The sequence below is a fragment of the Gossypium hirsutum genome, chromosome D11 (genome assembly GCF_007990345.1).
Source record: "Gossypium hirsutum isolate 1008001.06 chromosome D11, Gossypium_hirsutum_v2.1, whole genome shotgun sequence".
NCBI classification, from domain to species: Eukaryota; Viridiplantae; Streptophyta; class Magnoliopsida; order Malvales; family Malvaceae; genus Gossypium; species Gossypium hirsutum.
Window position 1 is genome coordinate 16,169,540 of NC_053447.1, and position 19,963 is coordinate 16,189,502.

At 33.1% G+C, this 19,963-nt stretch overlaps 2 protein-coding genes across 3 annotated transcripts; one reads left to right on the forward strand and one right to left on the reverse strand.

The window, feature by feature from the left end:
• Positions 1–40: 40 nt before the first annotated feature.
• LOC107912606 (WRKY transcription factor 1-like) lies at positions 41–3,036 on the reverse strand. 2 transcript variants are annotated; one of them, XM_016840863.2, is made up of 5 exons: positions 2,800–3,036; positions 1,495–2,029; positions 1,248–1,410; positions 1,016–1,174; positions 41–869 (listed from the first exon to the last, which is right to left on the reverse strand). In XM_016840863.2, exons 2-5 carry the CDS (start codon positions 2,027–2,029, stop codon positions 512–514), a joined length of 1,215 nt encoding a protein of 404 aa, XP_016696352.2. In that variant the 5' UTR covers positions 2,800–3,036; the 3' UTR covers positions 41–511.
• Positions 3,037–18,080: 15,044 nt separating this feature from the next.
• LOC107912607 (splicing factor ESS-2 homolog) lies at positions 18,081–19,963 on the forward strand. The gene has a single exon (XM_016840864.2). It carries the CDS (start codon positions 18,214–18,216, stop codon positions 19,753–19,755), a length of 1,542 nt encoding a protein of 513 aa, XP_016696353.2. The 5' UTR covers positions 18,081–18,213; the 3' UTR covers positions 19,756–19,963.

Sequence of the window (19,963 nt, forward strand, 5' to 3'; positions counted from 1 at the left end):
AACCAATAAAGGTAAAAAATAACTGCAAGGATGCCCTCGATAAAAATTACAAGTAACAAACTATTTTATATCAAACCATACTGTCAGATAAAATTACTGCACCTTTAATCTCGCATTATTTAACAGGTTAAATTGTTTTACACATATGGTTTGCCAATATGGATACAAAAGTGCAGCCTCAACTCCAATACCCCAAATAGATCCATTTGAATACACTGCCATTTGCGACCATGATTATAATTTATAACTATCAGCCCCAGCTCAGCTTTGAACGGGTTCTGCGCTAGGCATTCGTTGCTCATTGAAAGTACACTCGGAACGTGGAGTGATATGGACCATCTTATCAATGCAAACAGTATCTTTTTTCCGATTTCATTTCTAATTTGCTACTCAGTTGCTCTTTTGATGTATTCTGAGAATTTGATTTACTATGAACAATTGTACCACAGTCAACCGCATCGCTTTCTTCACTAGGATCCAACTTCCCAATCTGTTGCTCATCTGATCCACTTCAAGGACCTGATATAGGTGCATCTATCAGACTGACGCAAACAGTACCGCTAAAATCTGACTTGGTTCTCAACTCTCCATTCAATTGCTCACTTGATTTATTCTCAGCTACAGAACCAGAATAAACAACCATGTCGAGGCAGACGGTCTCACTTTCTTCTACCTTGGTCCTTGATTCATCACTATGAGCTGCTGAATGAACAGTTACTCCCGTTGTATTGTGGGTAACACTCCTGGTTGGAGGCAAATCATGATCATGTTGTCCCTCATAAGTAGTTATAACCAATTTTGCATCATGCGAGGCCCTCTCAACATGTTTCTTGACAGGGCACCCAGGACTTGAGCACCTGTAATAGCTCCTACATCACAAGTGAGAAGAGTGTTAAGTAAAATGCATTCACTCTCCGGTTATTATAAGAAGATATCTGCAGCTGGGAAAACAGTGTAATCATCAGCATAGCTAATGAGCTGAGATAAAATGTGCGTAAAAGACCTTAATACATACCTTGGATTTGGATTGCCTTTAACTAACTTTTGCCCATATTTGCGCCAGCGGTACCCATCATTTACAATATCAACCTCACTGAAAGTCTTGATAACCATACGTGAGTCATTGGTTGGCTTTTCCACTGGAGATGCATCAGCATTGCTATTTTCTTTCTTCCTATTTATATTTGATGACTGTTAAACAAAGATTGAGAGATAAACTAACACACTAGAGAAAGAAACTAAGGTACCTTCGTTTTGAGACGAGATGATCATCATCACTGTCGGCAACATTCTGTATCCTATTTGATTTTGAAGCTGCACCCTTAACATCTTCACTGACAGCACTAGATAAAGGTTGAGAACCACTTCTTGGCTCAATTTGGTGAGGCATTTGCGAATGCAATGACTTGTCTTCAAATATGAGGCCAGTTACAAAACAAGATTTTACACTTCATTCGATTAGACTAGATGCAACTGATTAAGATGTTTACTTACCTTTGACAACAATTTGCAATGACTTATCTGGTCGCTCTTCAACAACAGACACAGCAAAACCAACAGCTAGTGGAAGGTTCAGTGGCTTTGGATGATCATGCTGACCAACATAAACAGTGTCAATCATTTTCCCATCGTGTGAACGTTCTAGTTGCTTTTTCGCTCGGCAGTTTGGATGTGTGCATTTGTAATAACTTCGAACAAATTCATTTCCTTTAACAAGTTTCTGCCCATATTTACGCCAGTTATATCCATCCTGCGATGCTCTCTCACGTGCTACAGGACTGCTTCCTTCCATACCAGGCAACAGAGAGGGAGTCTGCTTGGTTATCACAGAGGAAGCATTTCCTAATTTCTCCGACTGTGAAAGTGGGTCTTTCTCTGATTTAATCAAGGGGGTTTCTCCTCCTTGATCAGATTGTGACGAGGGAATTTTACCATCAGTGTTATGTTGCAATGCATGACTCCCAGCATCTGGGCTCCGTAATTTATCTTTACCAACTTCATCAGTTACACACTTCCCTGACGGAACCATCTGAAGTAAAGAATCTTTTATCAGTTAAAAGTATTTCAGCAAAACCCTCGCTACCATAAAATTAGCAAGCCCAAACATGAAAATGGCATTTGAAAAACATCTTATGTATACCAACACAATAATGCGTGCATAACTTAATAGGGATCGGATTATTCTGAAATGAACCATCTGAAGTGGAACAATCAGCCGTTAATACTGAATTGCTAATAAATTTAGAGAATAATAATCCTATCATATTGCATCAGCTGATGACTGCCATGTTTGATTAAGAATTTCAAAATTAACAAACCTTTGCGGAAAAATTAAGCATTTCAAAAGCTTCTTTTCTTTTCTTTTTTTTCTTTGTTTATCTTTTCCTGTTACGATTACGTTGAGCACGACAAGAAATGCTTCAAAACGCCAACCAAACAACTCCTAATTCAGGTAGTAATACAACTATGAAATTTAGGAGGTTAAATTAAGAAATTTTCGTCCTATCCTTAACACTAAAGCTAAGAACCATCAAATAAACTGAAAAATCTCTCACTTTAAGAACGAAACTTGAATTTTATTTTCCAACTATTGAAAATTTAATTCAAAGAGTATGGCTTTCAAAACTCTGTCGCTCTTTTTCTTCGAGTTTCTAGGCAACCAAACAGAACAAACAAATTAAGAACCAGAATTTCCAGAATTACGCGGGAAAACGATAAAGGCAATTCAATTCACTCCAGAAAAAATAAATTAGGTACAATTTAAAAAAAAACTGAACCAAGTAAATAAAAAAGGTTTACCTATGTAAGTGTTTAAGAGAGCAGCAAGGCAGATCAAGTTGACAAAGGGGGAGTTGAGGATTGGATCAGAGGCGTAGATCAGAGCGGTGATGGAGGTTGGATCCGGGTAGCGAAAGTTGGTTAGCTGAAGGATGGAAGTTGTAGAGTGGGGAAAGAGCGTTTCAGGTTTGTTATTCTGATTAAAGAAACAACCAAAAATAAGTCAGGAAAGGAAGAAGAGCGTTGGGACAATAATCCACTACGGTCGGGAACAATCCAGCATCTATGTCTCTTTTGTCTTCATACGCTATTAATTTTGTGTGTTTAAGGGTAAATTTACTCAATGTGACTAAACTATTACATAGTTTACATTTTAGTCACTCAACTTCAAAAAGTTGCAAATTGGACAATAAACTATTTGAAATTTACAAGTTGGTATGTTAGATATTCTTAGATACAATTTCTTATGATTGAGTTTAGAATTTTATTTTATTGTTCTTTCCTTATTTAAACTATATAGATACATATATAAACACACCAACTCAAGAGATGAAATACAAGCAATTTCTCTTGACTATTTTCGTATATTTCCTTTCTTTGTTTTCGATAACATGGTATGAGAGTCTCTTGGCTCGATTTAGTGAGTTCGTGTTTCATTGTATTGAACGCGAACAATTTGAGTTTTTTGTAGGTCACTTGTTCAAAGTGATTTTTTGGTTTCACCGTAGGCATAAGGAGGTGGACCTCTGCCTCCACCATCGATTTTCACATTTCAGTCACTAGAGACCTTGCGCGTGAGGCTCACATGCCACTTGAAAGAAAGCAGCTCACCTTCATGTACCAACACATATGAGCGCGTGGAGCGTTGTTTGGCCATCAACTTCCGTCTGTGACATCGATTATTTGGTCCGACCAAAGCCTAATGGTCAGATTGCTTATTGGAGGTGGTTTGGGGGATGTTTTGAAGTTTTGGCTAATATTTCGTACTATTCACTATTTGGTTGCTTTTTGGGTGCTATTTGGTCTCTATTTGGTTGTTGTTTGGTATTGTTTCAACACTATTCTATTTTTTGTTTTCTTTGCTGAAATGAGTCACTTTGCTTCCTTTTGGAGTTAGGCAAATCTAATGCAAATTTTATTTCCTCTTCATCCAAATGGATAATTGATTCAGGAGCTACAAATCATATGTGAGGTAATCTCAACATTTTCTCTACCTTTTGATCACATAATTCACCATGCTCTATTACTATTGCTAATGGTTCCACCTATAAAGTTGTTGGTTTTGGAAATGTTGATCTAATTTTGTCTATTACCTTATCGTCGGTATTAAATTTACGTAACCTTGCCTTCAATTTAATCTCTATTAGTAAACTTATAATTAGTGATCTAAATTGCTCCATTTGGTTTTTTCCCGATCATCGTATCCTTGAGGATCTTATGACGAAGTGCACTATTGGTAAAGGGCATGTATCTAATAGTCTTTATATTTTTTACTCTTGGGTTCCTTGATTTGTGGCACATCCTACTGTTCTCTCACCGATGGAAGCACATTATTGATTAATACATCCTTCTCTTTATTTGTTGAAGAAGTTATGTTTAAAATTTTAAAACCTTCCTTTTTTGGAATGTAAAGCATGTCACTTTGCTAAGCACTGATGGAGCCCTTGAGCCCAAGAGCTAACAAACGAGCTAGGACGCACCATCTTATGTTGTGCTGAGATAGGAACTCAACTAGTGTCTGTTAATGTTTTGTGAAGTGATAATGCTAAAGAATACTTCTTTTTTACTATTGTAAGGCATTTTTGAACCAAAATGGGATCCTTCATTAAACCTCTTATGTTGACGCACTATCTTAGAATGGAAGAACAAACATCTTCCTAAGACAGCTAGACCTTTTTTATTTCGAATGAAAGTTCCTAAAGAATTTTGGGTTGATGTTATTTTAACAACTTTTTTTTAAATTAATCGCATGCCTTATTCCATACTTAATGGTGATAACCCATATAATGTTCTATTTCTATCCAAACTATTATTTCCAATGAAACCAAGAATTTTCAGAAGTACCTGTTTTGTTTGAGATGTTCGGCCTTATGTCACTAAGTTGAATCCAAAATCCTTAAAGCGTGTGTTTCTAGGGCACTCTCGTCTTCAAAAGGGGTATAAGTGTTATAGTTTAGATCTCAACAGGTATTTGGTGTCTATCAATGTTGCATTCTCAGAATAAGTTTCATTAATGTCTTCAAAATTTCTGAAATAGGGGGAGGAAGATGATTGGTTAATCTACACTATCACTAGTGAACCAAAGAATTCTAATTCTTCGATTTTTGCTCTGACAAGGCCATTGATTACTCAAGTTTATTCCAAACTAGAGAGAGTCATGATACATGTCCTACACCGATGTCTTCATCATCTGATCCAACCCCAAGTGACCTTAACCTTGACCTTTTTCATATTTCTAATTTTGTTTCATATAACCATTTGTCTCCTTCTTGTTCTTTAATTGCGTCCCTAGATTCCATTTCATTGTATATAAACACATTAACTCAAAAGATGAAATATTAGCATTAACCTCACATTTTTTAGTTTGGCTCAAATCTATTACTTTTGTGTTAATTATATCAAATTTTAATCAATGTTTACAATAATAACTTGGATAATTTATGGATCTATCATATACATTTAAATGGTGAACTGATGATTAATTTATTAGAAAACAATGAATGAAAAATATATTGAACAATATCATGACCCCAGATTTTTAGGTAATAAAAGATTTTGGAATAACATTTTTTTTATTTGAATTATAGTATCTTGTGCGGGTAGTTTTAAGAGATATTGGGTATGATAGAAAAAATTCATTTAATTAGTTGAAATGTGCATAAAAAATAGTTTATTTTTAATAAAATTTTTTTGAAATTATTTTCTCTTGAATATTAATATAAATGGTAAAACAAAACTACTAATCTTTTATTTTGGTTTAGGTTACTAATTTTTTGGAGGTAGAAAGTTACGACTGCTCTCTAGTCTTTACCATTTGTTATTGATTCACTTTAATTGATTCTTTTAAAAGTAAAAACTTTGATTTTATTTTTGCATATGCTATGATGAATATACTCTAATCACTACATTTTATTTTGCTACTTTAATCAATAAAAATTATCAATGTTATTCTTCGCTACATATTCTAACCACTTAGTATCTTTCATCAATGTATATTGAGACGTACCATTCATGCAAAAATCAAATTAAAGTAATTGATATTTGTACCTTATTCTATCACTCTTTAAGATGCATTATTTCTAAAAAATACATGTATATATGCATTAAGATGCAAGGAAATGAAACGATAAATGAATTTAAAAAATTAATGATAAAAAGAATTTTCATTCAATCGTTAAATTTTGAAATGATTGTCGATTAAAAGATAAAATGACAAGTTTAAAGATTATCAATTAAATGTTATTGTTATATGTTTAATCCAAATGTTGAATGGCCAAGAAAAATGAAGTGTTCCTAAAGAATTTAAGGACTATGGCTAAAGGAAAGTGAAGTGTTACTAAAGAATTTAAGAAATCTAATGATTTAATATGGTTTTTTTCCTATAACTATTGAAATTGTTTTTTCTTCAACTAGTTTATGGTAATTTTTTAGTTAAAGCTAATATTTAGAATGAATATATTTAATTAAAATTAATTAATATTTTAAAAGATGAAATATTTAGGTGATATCTATGTATGAGAATTATTAATCACAAAGTCCATGTCAAATTTTATGTGTCAATACATTATTGGATAAATATGTCACAATTTTAAAAATTAACGTTGTTATTTGTTTAGATTATATTGCATGCTGTTTGTCAAATACGGATATTAAATTGGATAAAAAAACACAAACTATATTAAAAAAATTTCACAAACTCAAGTATCAAATGATGCACTAAGCCTATATAAACAATAAATAAAAGCTAACGCAAATTCATGTGATAGCTCAATTTAACATTGTGAATGATTAATATGAGTCACATGTGATTATTGTTAAAATTGTTTTGAGTAGGACTAAGCAAAAAAAAAAAAAAGTTGATCAAATCAAGAAATAGAGTTGAACCGACAATTCCATTTGATTCAGTTCAATTTCGATTAGATGATATCATTGAACCATAATTCAATTTAAGTTTATTCCATTGATCACCTAAAAGTAAAAAAATAACATTTGAAAATTTCAAAAAAAGCCCCAATATTGTTTGAACATATAAGTTCAATTTATAAACCCATTTAAAACCCAAAACAAAACTTATTGCTTCTAAATTCTAAATATAACTTTTATTATACTTTTACATATTCTTTAATTAAATAAAAAATAAATCCTAAATCTAATTCAGTGCCAACCTCTCATGAATTCATTGCTTATTTATTATTGTTGCTAAAACTTCAAAGAATTCAAGTGTTCATCTCTTTTTTACTTATGTGTTCTTTTTCTATTATTATTGTTCTTAAAACTTCTAACATTTTGGTTATGATTATTAACATTTGATTATGTTCAATAAAAATTGAGAATGATTAAATTGACATTTAATTACATTTTTAATAAACATTTATAATTATTGTACCCCTACACCCTACTCGGTCATCGTGTCTAAATGAAGAGTACTATATTCGTTGTCAAAGCAACTAGGACTAATTTTTCTTTTAATAACAACTTAAGCATCATACATTTATCATATTATACAAACCATTCATTTCAATGTAAACAAGTTAAAGAACAAACATGGTGGAACTGTTACAAGAACAAGTCAAGCAAAGTGTTTTCAACAAAGAAAATGAGGAAGAAACCAGATATAAAGATAGTAAGAACACCACACAACGACAAAACTAGTTTGGGTATGATATTTCTAAATCGTTTATGATGAATTCTAATTTTAATTTATCACTTTTCATTTGGAATTGTCAAGGATGTGCAAGTGCTAAATTTTCACGAATCTTTAAAGAGTATAATGCGAATTTTAGACCAAACATTGTGGGCTTTTTAGAACCAAAGGTAAGTGGTAGCAAGGCGGACGACATAATTGCTAAATTAGGCTTTCACCACTCTCATCGAATTGAAGCAAGAAGCTTTTCCGATAGAATTTGGGTTGGTTGGAGGGATACAATCCAACTTGAAATCCAAAATCACCCCAAATTTATCCTTGTAAAAATTCATAATGGGGGAATAATACAACCAATCCTAACTGCTATTGTCTACAGAAGTCCCAACCCCATTAAGAGGAAAAGTTTATGGGAAGCTTTAAAAGCTACCATACCATTTGATAATACCCTTTGAATTGCTTTAAGGGATTTTAACGCGATACTCTCTGAAGAAGACAAAAAAAGTGGTAGCACCATCGAGAAAAGGTGCCCACACTTCGGAGAATTCATTGAATCCAAGAACCTCCAAAACCTGGGTTTCCAAAGACCCTAATTTACTTGGCAACGAGGAGGAGTCTTCGAAAGATTGGATCGAGCGATAGGTAATGAAGCTTAGTGTCAATCGTTTTCTCAGTGCTCAATAACACATCCCACTCGAATTAAATCCGATCATAGGCCGTTGTTTGTCAACATTAACCCAGACTTTAAACTCCTAGAGGAAGGCCTTTCAAGTTTCTTGCTGGATGGGCACAACACCAAGACTTCCCAAACATAGTTAAAAATTCATGAAACTATAGTGGAGACTGTACAGTTCTTTAAACCAGCTCACAGCAAGTCTTAAAGTCTAGAACAAAAATGTATACGTGCACATTGGACTTCGCAAACAAAAATTAGTGAAATCTTTAAGTTCAATACAAATGAAACTTAAAAGATCATATTCATATTCGCTAGCCCAGAAAGAAATGAACATTAGAGAAGAGCTCGAGAATGTTCTTAGTCATGAGGAATTATTGTGGAAGCAAAAGTCCAGGTGCGACTGGTTCAAGGTAGGGGATAGGTATACAAAATTCTTCCACAATCGTACAATGCATAGAAGGAAAATTAATCGCATTACTGCACTCCGTAACATAAATGGAGACTGGCTGTATGACCCAGAAGACATACAAGAAGAAGCAGTTAATTATTTTCAAAAATTATATAGCGAGAAATGAGCAGATTGGGAGAGCTGCCCCCAAGTCGCTTCCTTCTATTAGAACATAGTGACATCGATTTTCTATAAAAAGAAGTCATGAATGAAGAAATCAAAGCAACACTTTTTGATATGGCTCCACTAAAAGCTATTGGAAGTGATAGATACCATACTTTTTTCTTTCAAAACCAATGGGATAACATAGGAGGAGCAGTATGTGCTTGGGTCAAAGAAGTATTCAATGGACGGCACATAGACCCAGAACTTAACAACACATTAATCGTCCTTATCCCAAAGATTGCTCAACCCAAAGAAATATCTCAATTTAGACCAATAAGCCTTTGTAACGTCCTTTACAAACTGATCATAAAAGTAATATCCAATAGATTCAAAGTTGTTTTCCCTAAAATTATCTCACAAGAACAAGCTAGATTCATCGCCAGGAGGAACATCACTGACAACATCATCATAGCGCAAGAGGTCATTCATTCAATGCATGGAAAAAATAAGAAATGGATGGCGATCAAAATAGACTTGGAAAAAGCTTACGACAAAGTCCGATGGGATTTCATTGATAAATCTATCCAAGCTATCGAAATTTCAGACTATCTACGGAAAGTCATTATGTCAGCCATCACAACGGCTACTATGCAAGTCTTATGGAATGGGGTACCCACTGAAAAATTTAAGCCTGCAAGAGGAGTAAGACAATGTTGCCTTTTATCACCTTATTTATTCGTTCTATGCATGGAATGGCTAGGGCATAGCTTTTAATCCTACATCTCTTCAAGAGATTGGCTCCCGATTAATTATCCAGAACTAGACCCAACTTGTCGCATCTATTCTTCGTGGATGATTTGGTGATTTTCTCAAAAGCATATATCAAACATAGCATACTGCTAAAGAATATTCTTGATCAATTTTGCAGTTTTTTAGGACACTGTGTCAACACAAGGAAAACTAACATATTTTTTTCAAAAGAAGTAGTGGAAGACTTAAGCGATAGACTTAGTGGGATCTTGGGATACCAGAAAGTACAAGAATTAAGCAAATATTTAGGTATCCTTTTATTCCACAAAAGAATCACTAAATCTACAATACAATTTGTGGTTGAAAAGGTCTGGTCAAAATTATGCAATTGGGACGCAAAGCAATTATCCATGGCAGGACGATTTACCCTTGTGCAATCAGTCCTCTTAACTATTCCTAACTATTTCATGCAGTCCATGAAAATTCCAAAAAGGATGTGCGATCAAATTGAACGTCTAGCAAGACAGTTCATTCAGGGAGCCAACACGGGAGGTAGGAAGCTAGCACTTATTGATTGGGGGACAATATGCTAACCTCGTACAAGTGGTGGTTCAGGCCTAAGACGTTTACAAGAGCAAAATAAGTCATTCTTGTTAAAATTAGGAATTAGTTTCATCTCCAATCAAAATGCCTTATGGACTCGTGTATTACGTTCAAAATATGGAATGAAAGAGGTAATTCCAGAGAATATAGGAAAAAACAATAGTTCTGCACTATGGAAAGCAATTGAGAAGGTTTGGCCTATATTAAAAGAAAATCAATGCTGGTCGATTACTAGTAATCGACTGAAAATTCACTGTTGGAAAGATCACTAGATTCCTACAGTTAGACCACTGATCAACCATGTTCAAAATTCAAATAGACCAATAAATGACTGTTTACTAAAAGACATGATAACAACAGAAAAGGTCTGGAACCTAGAAGCATTCAAAAAAATTTAGCAGATGAAATAGTACAAAAGTTTATAAACATACCTCCTCATACCATTGAGCAGGGCCCAATGAAATTAAATGGACGCCTACTTCCATTGGAAAATTTTCGATAAAAAATACATACCAAATGATAACAAAAAATTCATGGTGTACTCGAAATACCAGGTGGAAGGAAATATGGAAATATCCATGTAACAACCTGATTTTTAATGGTGTCGAAAATAGTGGTTCGAGGCCACCAAATTCGACAAGTAAGTTCATAAATATTATTATTTAATATTTATGAGTCAAATATGGTTTTAGAAAGGTTTTTGAATTAGTAATTTGTGTTTTCTAAAGATTTATTCGATTAAGTGGTTTTAGAAAATGAGGTATTGAGACCTCATTTCTATTAAACCGAGTTGTAAATATTTTTATAAATATTTACGGAGTGCCATTAAGGTAGTATTAAAGTTTCGTTGAAAAATTTTAACGTTTTGATAGTTAATTAATTAAAAAAGGCTAAATTGAAAAAAGTACAAAATTTGCTAATTATAATATTTAAGTGATTAAATGACTTGATTAATAAACGAGGGAGGACTTAAGAAACAAATATGCCTAAATTTAATGGATGAGGGGGCATAATAAGAGAAAAATAATAAAATAAAGCCATGGATGGCAAAATTGTAATTTAGGCAAAATTAAAAGGACACAAATTAAATATAAAGATTTCTAGACATTTCTTTCTTCAATTCTCTCCCAAAAATGCCATGGAAGAGAGCTTAAGTTGGGTTTTCAATTTTGCTTCATGTAAGTTAAATTCTTACCTGATTCTTATAATTTTTTTATGTTTTTTTGAGATTGTTACAATTTAGTCTAACTAAATCTTACCTTTGTTTTTTATTTTGTTAAAGATTTTGGATGTTGTCATTGATGAATATATATGATTCTTGATGTTAAATGATGGATTTGAGATATTATTTGTTATTTAAAAGTATTTTGTTAAGTGATTTTGATGAATTTTTTGATTAAGGATTAAATTGTTGAAATAATAAAAATACAAGGGTTTGTTATGAAATTATTACAAAAATGGGCTGTATTGAATGCCATTAAAATTCATCTAGCATGGGTTTGCATTAAAAATGGTTAATTTGCATGTTTTGGGCTCAGGGATTAAATTGAATAAAAGTAAAATTTTAGAGGAAATTTTGTAAAAATGTTAAAAATGACCAAATTGCATGAAATAAAATTTTTTATTGTCTAAATTAATGTATTGAATGAAATTATTAATTTAGATCAAGGTCGAGTGGAAAATCGAGGAAAATGAAAAATTTCCAAAACACCCCTAAATATTGGTATTTCTGCAATTTAACCAGGTAAGTTCGTATGGTTAAAATTTAATGTTTATATATTATATTGATGAATGATATTATGTATGTATTCATGTCTATTGTTGAAAGAAAAAAATTGTTAAAATTATAAATTTCAAATTGAATGCTCAAATGAATGGAACGCGAGATTAAGTACAATCGTTGTGTGGCGAAAGATAGCAAAGGAAGAATTGACGGAAAATTACCCAAGTAAATCGAGGTTCAGCATTTGTTGTGAACTTTCGTGTTTACTTTCCGTTTAGCTCTCACGAGCTTCTGTTTAACTCATATGAGTTTCAGTTCAACCTTAATGGGTTTCCGTTCAGCTCTTTTGAGCTTCTGTTTAACCCTTATGGGTTTTTTTTTAGCTCTTATGAGCTTCCGTTCAACCCTTATGGGTTTCTGTTTAGCTCTCATGAGCTTCTGTTAAGCTTTCGAGCTTCTGTTAACGATATACTCAAATCCGTAAGTCGTTCTTCGAAAGGTAAAATATCAGGAGTAGTTTTGAATGATATATGTATATGAAGAAACGATAAGAGAATGATATGTATTAAGATATGTATATATACCAATATCTTGATATGTTGATGCATGGAAATTATGTAAGTTGAGACGAGTAATAAACACAAATGTAACATTTTGAAATAGTAAAGTTATCGATGTTGAAATTATATGAAAAATGTTCAAGTATGCTAACAAATGTTGTTGTTTGATGCTTAGGCAAGTGTCAAACTATTGGTTGAATGATAATATGTTTAATTATAAGATGCATTGAAACGGCAAGTGCTCCAATGGAAATATGTTTGTGTTCATGAAAGAGTGGTAAGTTTCAAGTTATACAATTTCTTATGAAATGACTTATTATGTGATTAATTCAAAAAAGAAAGTTATGTTTAAATGCATTAGCTTGTGGCTATGGTTGAATGATATGTTTATGACTGGTGTATTATGCATATGGAATGAGTGTAGAAAGTAAAGAAATGCAAATAAAAATAAAGAAATTTGGAAGAGTTTGAGGTTGTTTAAATTCCTGCTATGCTAGAGATAATATGTACAAGTGATGCTGTGGATTTATTTACCTTGTGAGTTGACAAATTTAGCCACATGAGTATTGTGATATTAATATTAGATTATCCTTGATATTTATAAATTTCATATTTGAAATGAATGGATATGATTAAAATTTATATGAACATACTAAGCATTTATTGCTTACGTAATTATTTTTCTTTATTTTTCAGATTATCGGAAGCTCGATTAGGTTGGAAGCTTATCGGAGTTATATCACACTATCCATCGGTTCTATCGGTGTAATGACCCAAAATTCACAAGTATCGGAAAAGTACATTATCGGGCCCTCCGTCTTAGTAAACTGAGTCATAAAAAAATTATTATTTGAAGTAATTATGAGTTTAGTTGAGTGCTTAATTAGGTATTAATTGGGTGAATTTAGTTTAATTAAGAGAAATTAGGAAAAAGAATTAAATTGAATTAGGGGTAAAAGTTGAATTATAGATTAATAGAAAATAAAAAGGATTAAAATGGCAATTAAGCCATTAACAAGAAATGAGGCAGCATAAGTGATAAAAATCTTAGATTTTTATGTTTTATATCTATTATTTTATTATATAATATAATATATTATATTATATATTAAATAAACTAAATAGATGACAAATGTATGGTAAAGATTAAAGACAAGTGTAATAGTAATAATTATACAGGTACACTTGTAATAAAAATAAATATATGCTTAAATAATAAGTAAAAGATTTTTCTATAATAATATATTATTAATATTATTAGTTAAAATAAAAGAAATAAAGTAAAGTAAGTAAAACAAAATAAAAAGAAACAAAAGAAGAACATAAAAGAAACAGAGAAAGAGACGAAACCAGGGGAAGAGAAAGGGAAAGAAAAGAAAAGGGGAAAATTGAGATTTTAAAGCTTCAAGTTTAATTGGTAAGCTAAATTAAGCTCTTTTTATTTAGTTTTGATGATTTAGAAGCTTTAAAACAAAGTTTTGTTGAAAATAAGTTGAGGTTTTGGAAGTTTGTAGGTTTTTAAGCATGGTTCATGTTGAATAAATTGTTGAATTAGGGATTTAATTGAATAAATTTCAAGTTAGAATTGATAAAAGGATTAAATTGTAAAAGAAACTATAAGTTTTATGTTTTAGGGACTAAATTGAGAGAAATTCGAAATTAGGAAAATATGCTGAAATTTTAATAGTTAAATTTGAGTTTGGATGAAATTTGAATAGAAATAGAGTGTGAATTGAATTAGGAAAGTAAGTGAACTTAGTTAGGATCAAATTGAGAATAAAGAAGAAATTGAATAGAAATTCAATTATTTACAATAATTAGTGCTGTAATTAATAGTGTAAATTATTATTATTTTCGTAGTTAACAAAGAACCCGAGGCATCGGCATCAAAAGGAAAGGAGAAAGCTATCAAGGACTAAAACGGGAGATTTACGGTTTGTATTACTATAATTTGAATTTATTTATTTTCAATTGTTAAATTTCAATTAAAGTACTTGGTAAGTGAAATTGAGGTGAGTATTAAAATATTTCATTGAATAAAAGTGAATGAAATGAATTGGATCGAAGTGAAATTATTTGAACTGTGTATTGATTAAAAAGTGGAAAATGAAATTGAATTGAATTGTGATTGAATCGAAAATGATTTTGAAATAGAAAAAAAAAAAGATTTGAATACCCTATTAACTAGTCGGGCTAAGTCGGATATAGTTGGCATGCCATAGGATTGGAAGAGTTCAGGGATATTTCGACCTCGAGTCGATGAGACACTGGGTGTCACTATATTTCTTCGGATAGATTCGATGAGGTACTGGGTACCAACTTACTTCGGCTTGGCCGATGAGACGCTAGGTGTCAACTTTGCTTTGAACTATCCCGTGAGGCACTGGGTGCCATTCTGGTGTGTTTTGTTGGATTTGTGTATCCGCCAAAGCCCGAGTCTTGTTAATAGGGGCAAATAAATGGAATAGCAAAAATCAAATGAAAATGATCGACTTTATTCATGAAATGAAAAGTGAATTGAAATTGAAAAATGAGAATGAAAAGAATGAATTAAAGATTCATGAAGAGATTTATGTTCAAATGAAATGTTATATGATATTAAATTGATGAATAACCAAATTGAGTTGTTATTGTTGAGAAATGAAAGTTAAGAATAAATTAGTTTATTTATGAATTAATTGTTATATAATTTGGCATGTTTATTTGTTATTTTACTTAAATAATTTAAATTATAGTAATACCATTGAGTATGAAATACTCAGCGTACGGTTGTTTCCATGTGCAGGTCATTAGGGTTCAAGGTCCAGTTCAGCATCCAGAAAGATCCCGACTCCATCAAGAAAATTTTGGTGATGTATTTCTTCCTTTTGTTTAAGTGGCATGTGCTAGGTGATTGAACACGAGTTGTGTATATATAAATATATATATGCTAAATGATCTTGGTTGTGAGTAAATGGTTATAATCTTTTGAATGATAAATAAAATAGTGAATCAATTTATTAAGCATGATTTAGTAGCGTTTTAAAGTATAAAATCATTGATTGAAATATTGGTATTGGTTTGTTTTTGGTTTTAAGTTTGCAGGGGGTTTTATGTAAAAATAAGCAGAAATACTGTCGAAATTTTTTTTAAAAAAAGAATGAAGCCAATTAGCATAAATTTATATGAATTTATGATCATTTTATAATATGTTTGTTATTTATTTAAGAATTAATTGTAAATTGTTTGATATGTCCGGTAATGCCTTGTAACCCTGTTTCGGCGACGGTTTGGGGTTAGAGGGTGTTACAATCGGTACTTTCGAATGTTTTGATTTTAGTTATAACGACATGTATAAGTATTTTGTTCAATGTTAGCTTATATGAGTTTTGTTAATATTAGCCACTTATTTGGCTTGTGTTTTGGCACATATTGGTTTGGTGCATATTTGTCTTATATGTTTGATGTGTGGTTTGGTTTATGGTAAGTTTTGGTGGGTAAGTGACTTGGTTAGAAATAATGCAAATTAGCTTGGTAAACTTTAGATACAAATATGCATATAAGTTAGTTATACATATGAATATATTGAATATATGAATATACCTGTTATAATCTGATATCTAAGGTGCCTAAAAGCATATTGATTGTAAGTGACAATATTATATGTTTAAAGCTTGATTTTGACTTGTTTTTGGATGTCTAATTATGACTTGTAGATATGCACAAAGTTGATTGTAGGTTGACACTAAATTGGGTGAGAAATATGGTTTGTAAAATGGCCTATTTCCGTCCACACGGGTAGAGACACGGGCGTGTGTCTCAGTCGTGTGTGACACACTGCCAGGTGACACGACCGTGTTCCCTTGTATCTTTTAATTGCACAAAACAAAATGCCTAAGTATTTTCACACAGGCGTGTGGCTTGGCCGTGTGACCCCTGCACCTTAATATTACAAGTCAGTATACTCACATGGCCTAGCACATGAGCGTGCATCTTGGTCGTGTGACCCAAGTCAGTAAGCCCATAATTTTGGACATGGGCTGGGACACGACCGTGTGTCCTTATTTCGAATGTCCACACGGTCTGAAACATGGGCGAGTCCCTTGACCGTGTGAGCCACATAGACTGACCACACGAGCATGTGTTAAAAAATTATTAGTTTTCGATTTAGTCCCGATTTGTTTCTGATGCGTAATTTAGGTCTCAAGGACTTGTATAAGGGACAATATGTATGATTTTGATTGGTTTTGACATGAATGCTATATGATATGAAATTTTTGCATTTTCTGTTTGTTTGATTTGTAAACTCCAGTAATGCTCCGTAGCCTTGTTCCACAGATTCAAGTTAGGGGTGTTACAATCCAGGTCCCCCAACGTATTCGGTCTACCTATGGTTAGATTGCAAACAACGGTTGCTCACCAATTTAGAAAGAGCACGAAGAGGACTCAACCATAACACCTCTTGCCCAATCTGTCAACATAACACAGAAGACGTTCTACACATTCTCAGAGATTGCCCAACAACTAAAGAAGTTTGGTTAAACATTGTGCCTCCAAACTGGCAAACCCAATTCTTTTCAAGTAATATTTTTGAATGGGTGGAGGAAAATTTAAGGCATCACGAGTGGCTAACATGGGCCAAAACTTCATGGCCCACCCTTTTTGGGCTAGTTGCATGGTGCATATGGAAAAATAGGAACCTATTTGTTTTCAAAAGTTTAACATGGAGTCTAGCAGAGACCATCAAGATTTCTGTTTGTTGGACAAGACGATATACCAACTCTCATACGTAGGATTTATCTCAAGATTCAAATAAAGAAATCAAGCAGAACTTAGGTACAGTTGTCGAATAAAGATGTAGATATAGGCTTTGTTTTTCTTTAAATTAGTTTATTTTTACACCAAAAAAAACTTTAGAATCACTGGAAAACAAGTTCAAGTGATATTAATTAAAACAACTAGAACTAGTTCTCACTAAACATCAACATAATATCCTCCTTTTATCACACTTTAAAAACATTTATACCGGTTAAAAGTAAATTGTGACGCATTCTTGCATGTGAATAACGTTTTTGTTATTATATTATGGCACACAACAATCATGTGGATAAAATAAATATGTAATAAAGTTATTAAAAATTAATATAAAAATTAAATATAAATTTTGATTGAAATAATAAAATTTAACCCATTCATATATTTATTATAGTTATAAATACCCTTAAAGTAATATTTATTTATTTATAAAATAAATAAAATTTTAATAAATTTACAATTAAATTGAGACTTCACTGATTCAATAAAAGAGATTATATATAATATAAATATTTCTTATTGTACCGTATTTTCATGTCATTTCCTAACTCATAGTATTTTTTCGTAAAATATTTATGGCACAAATTTTGCACAATGTAATATTTGTAACCCCTAATAAATTTTATGTGTAAAAATTATAATATATTTTTGCATATTAATAATTTATTTAACATAAATTTTGATACCCCCATGTATTCATTTGATCTGATATAATATTTTAATTACTTGTAATTTGTATAATATTATAAAAGTTAATTAAATTAAAATTTAAAAACCGAAACGTATTTAAAAATGAAATTATATTTTACAGGAGGCCAGCGCGCATTCTAGCGTATAAATAAAAGATGAGAGATAAAACAATGGAATCCCTAAAATCAAATTTCAATTCTTTGAAAACCCTATTTCTGAGACACGATGCTTCGATCTCCAGGCCACTCTCCCCGTCACGTTTCGTCACCGTCTCCGTCTCCGTCTCCATATTCCGACAACGCTCTTCGAATTCCTACCTCTTCTTCCTCAATCACCCCAAGTGGTCCTACCAGGAAACGCTCCCGCGTCCTTGACGAAGATTCCTACGTCGCCGCCATCGAGAAGATCGTCGAACGCGATTTCTTCCCCGATATTTCCAAGCTCCGAGATCGACTTGATTGGCTCGAAGCCGTCAAGACCGGCGATCCGATTCAAATCCGTGATGCCCAATTGAAGATCATCGAGCGCCGCGGCAAAAAGGTAAATAATGCAAATTCCGAGGGTAGAGGCCTAACGCAAACCCCTGGTTCTACTTTTACGAGGAATTTTACTCCTTTTGATGAAATTGATGGCAAAACCCCCCAAACCCCAAGTGTTTTAGGTAGGGGATTATCCGGTGAGGGTGATTGTAGGGAAAGCGAGGAAGAGGTGGATACGAAATTGTCCTTAGATGAGTTTTTTAGGAGGTATACGAGCGAGGATAACGATAGTTTTTCTAAGATTTTAGAGAAGGTTAACAGGAAGAAGAAAGAGAAGTATGGGTATTTAACCCAGAGCGAAAATACGGAGGGCGATGTTAAATTAATCGAGGATGTGAAGAGGGATAGGATCACTGATGGATATGGAACGTCTGATCAGCCAACGAGCACATTGGAAGGGTGGAAATATACGGCCAAGAATTTATTGATGTATCATCCTGCTGATCGGGGTGAGGCCCCGTTGACTGAGGAGGAACGAGCAATAAGATTGAAGAGTTTGACAAAGGAGATAAATCGTGGTAACACAAGATTTCATGGTAAAGTGATGGATTCTAGGCCAAGAGATGATGGATCCGTGGAGGTGTTATATACTCCTGTTGCCGGTGCGACTCCAATGCCTATGTCAGGTAGGGATCAGGATAAGGGCAAAAAGTATGATTTGGAGGATTTGAGGAAGACCCCAAATCAGTTTTATGTCGAATCTGGGAAGAAAGCCAAGAATGGTTATAGTTTTGTAAGAACACCTTCACCTGCACCAGGTCTCGATGAATCCCCCTTTATTACATGGGGTGAAATCGAAGGGACACCTCTGAGGTTGGAAGCTGAGGATACACCAATAGATATTGGTGGTAGCGGTGATGGGCCTCATTTTAAGATTCCTTGTCCTCCTGCCAGAGATGTGAAGGCACACTCCTTATCAAGGGATGCAGCTCGGAAATTGAGAGAGAGGTCAAAGATGTTTAAGAAGCCACCGTTGCCCTCACCTTATAGAGGGGGTAGTGCTAGTCCAAGTGTACGTACGCTGTCCCCTGCTGCCCAGAAATTTGTAAGAAGTGCAATTGCAAAGTCCTCTTCGTCGGTGGATGAAACTCTTCGTGCCAGTTATCGAGGTGCAAGCCCTGGGGTGTCTACTCCTAAAAGCGTAAGAAGTGTTTCAAGGTTTGGAAGGGATGGCAGCATGAATTCCAGATCACCTTCTGTAAGGGAGGGTTCTAATTCTCCATGGTAATAGTTGTCTTAAAGTACCAATGGTATTATAGTTTGATGCTACTGACTTGTTTGTACCCATTTGTGTTTAAACGGTAGATGTATGTACTACCATTTCAGGGTTTTTTATCATCTTAGTTTTGGTTTTTTCTTTTTCTTTTAATGAAAATATAAGACAGATTCAAATATGAAATGTGCTCTATTTTGTTACATAAAATCTTATTATCTGA

Excerpts from the sequence above, each read along its gene's own strand:
- LOC107912607 (XM_016840864.2), top strand. The coding sequence starts at position 18,214 with ATGCTTCGATCTCCAGGCCACTCTCCCCGTCACGTTTCGTCACCGTCT.
- LOC107912606 (XM_016840863.2), bottom strand. The coding sequence starts at position 2,029 with ATGGTTCCGTCAGGGAAGTGTGTAACTGATGAAGTTGGTAAAGATAAA. Across the intron at positions 1,411-1,494 it reads ATTGCAAATTGTTGTCAAAG|ACAAGTCATTGCATTCGCAA; the intron begins GTAAGTAAACAT and ends TCATATTTGAAG. Across the intron at positions 1,175-1,247 it reads CATCTCGTCTCAAAACGAAG|GAAGAAAGAAAATAGCAATG; the intron begins GTACCTTAGTTT and ends AAATATAAATAG.